The 1,249-nt window shown below is 45.0% G+C and overlaps 1 protein-coding gene across 1 annotated transcript; it reads left to right on the top strand.

The window, feature by feature from the left end:
- Window positions 1-351: 351 nt before the first annotated feature.
- On the top strand, window positions 352-897 carry Pmar_PMAR011233 (hypothetical protein; the record flags this gene model as incomplete). Its single annotated transcript, XM_002776873.1, has 4 exons — window positions 352-450; window positions 506-631; window positions 674-765; window positions 821-897. Coding segments are annotated over 4 exons (394 nt in total), but the record flags the coding sequence as incomplete, so codon positions are not given.
- Between the last annotated feature and the right edge of the window lie 352 nt (window positions 898-1,249).

The following is a 1,249-nucleotide window of genomic DNA, read 5'->3' as shown; positions in this document are numbered from 1 at the left end:
AGGGATAGGGACGACCACACCATCAGAGGTACGGACATTAACGATAGCAGCAGCAGCCTCCTCCGACATGGTCACAAAGAGGCCTATAAGATCTGGTCGGAGTGGCCTGATGACAACGAAGTAAGATCAAAAATCTTGGCACCTTACTCTGTCTCGAACTTTCTCAGCGATCTGCCCACTATGGAGAGTAGTAAGTTACTACTAGTAACTGAACCTAAACGCGTATGAGTTTGTCCCTGGTAGGTGTTTGTAGACGTCACATCGAGGAGTTATCATAAACAGGCTCAGTCGCTGCCTCTACTGGCCATAACAATTTAACTGGCCGCTACCCTTAAACAGTCCAGCACCCCCATGCCTTCCCATGACCATCATCAGCATCATCGGCCAGACACCGAGGATCCTGCTAAGCAAGTGAAGAACACTTTAGAGGAGTTGAGTGCATCGCTAGATGTAGGCATACTGCTACTACTACTACCGGCCCTTGGGACTGTACAGTGTTGGGTAGGTTGATAATGCAGTACAGGAGATGGCTGATATTACACCTACTCCTGAGCAACAGATTAAGATCCTTATTGATCGTATAGGGGCTAGCTGTGATATTAAGAAAGAACAGAGGCAGGCACATTATGAGGTGGGCTTCCTATGCTTATCTATGGCATGCCTTTTATTGTAGGCATTTGGGAAGCTCTTTAGTGGCGACAGGAGAGGTATTAGTTGGGAGGTTACAGCCCTAGAGAAGGCCTTAGATGACTTTGCTGACCCTGAGTGAGTCCACTGTGGTCCTCATCACTGTATGGGGCAAAGGATGGGTTACTGTTAGGATCATCGAAGACATGAAATTGGACATACCAAATATCGTTGACATCTTCGTGATGGAATTGGTCAAGACCTTACATTGTAAGGCTTACAAGATGCTGGTGTCTTTGATGATGATGACAAGGTGGCTTTATATGCCAACAGGCTTAACGCTAATTTTTAAAATGTAGTATATTCGTACCACACGTCGGCCACATCATATTAGTACTACTCAGGTACATTCTTTTACCATAAGGAGGTGGCTATGGGGTAGTGTCCCCCCTCGTCCTTCGCTTATGTTACTACTATAATGATTACTGTTGATGCCTCTGTAGCCGTATGTTTATTCATGGACTTGTGATAGTAATACTCGAGGTGATAACATTGAGATGATGATGCCCATGACAACAACATCATCATCAACAACTGTTTCTATCTCAACCGTTTTTAATTG

Source organism: Perkinsus marinus (assembly GCF_000006405.1).
Source record: "Perkinsus marinus ATCC 50983 genomic scaffold scf_1104296953014, whole genome shotgun sequence".
In the NCBI taxonomy this organism is placed as follows: Eukaryota; Perkinsozoa; order Perkinsida; family Perkinsidae; genus Perkinsus; species Perkinsus marinus.
The sequence above is the reverse complement of the archived record's forward strand: the minus strand, read 5'-3'. Positions and strand labels throughout refer to the sequence as shown.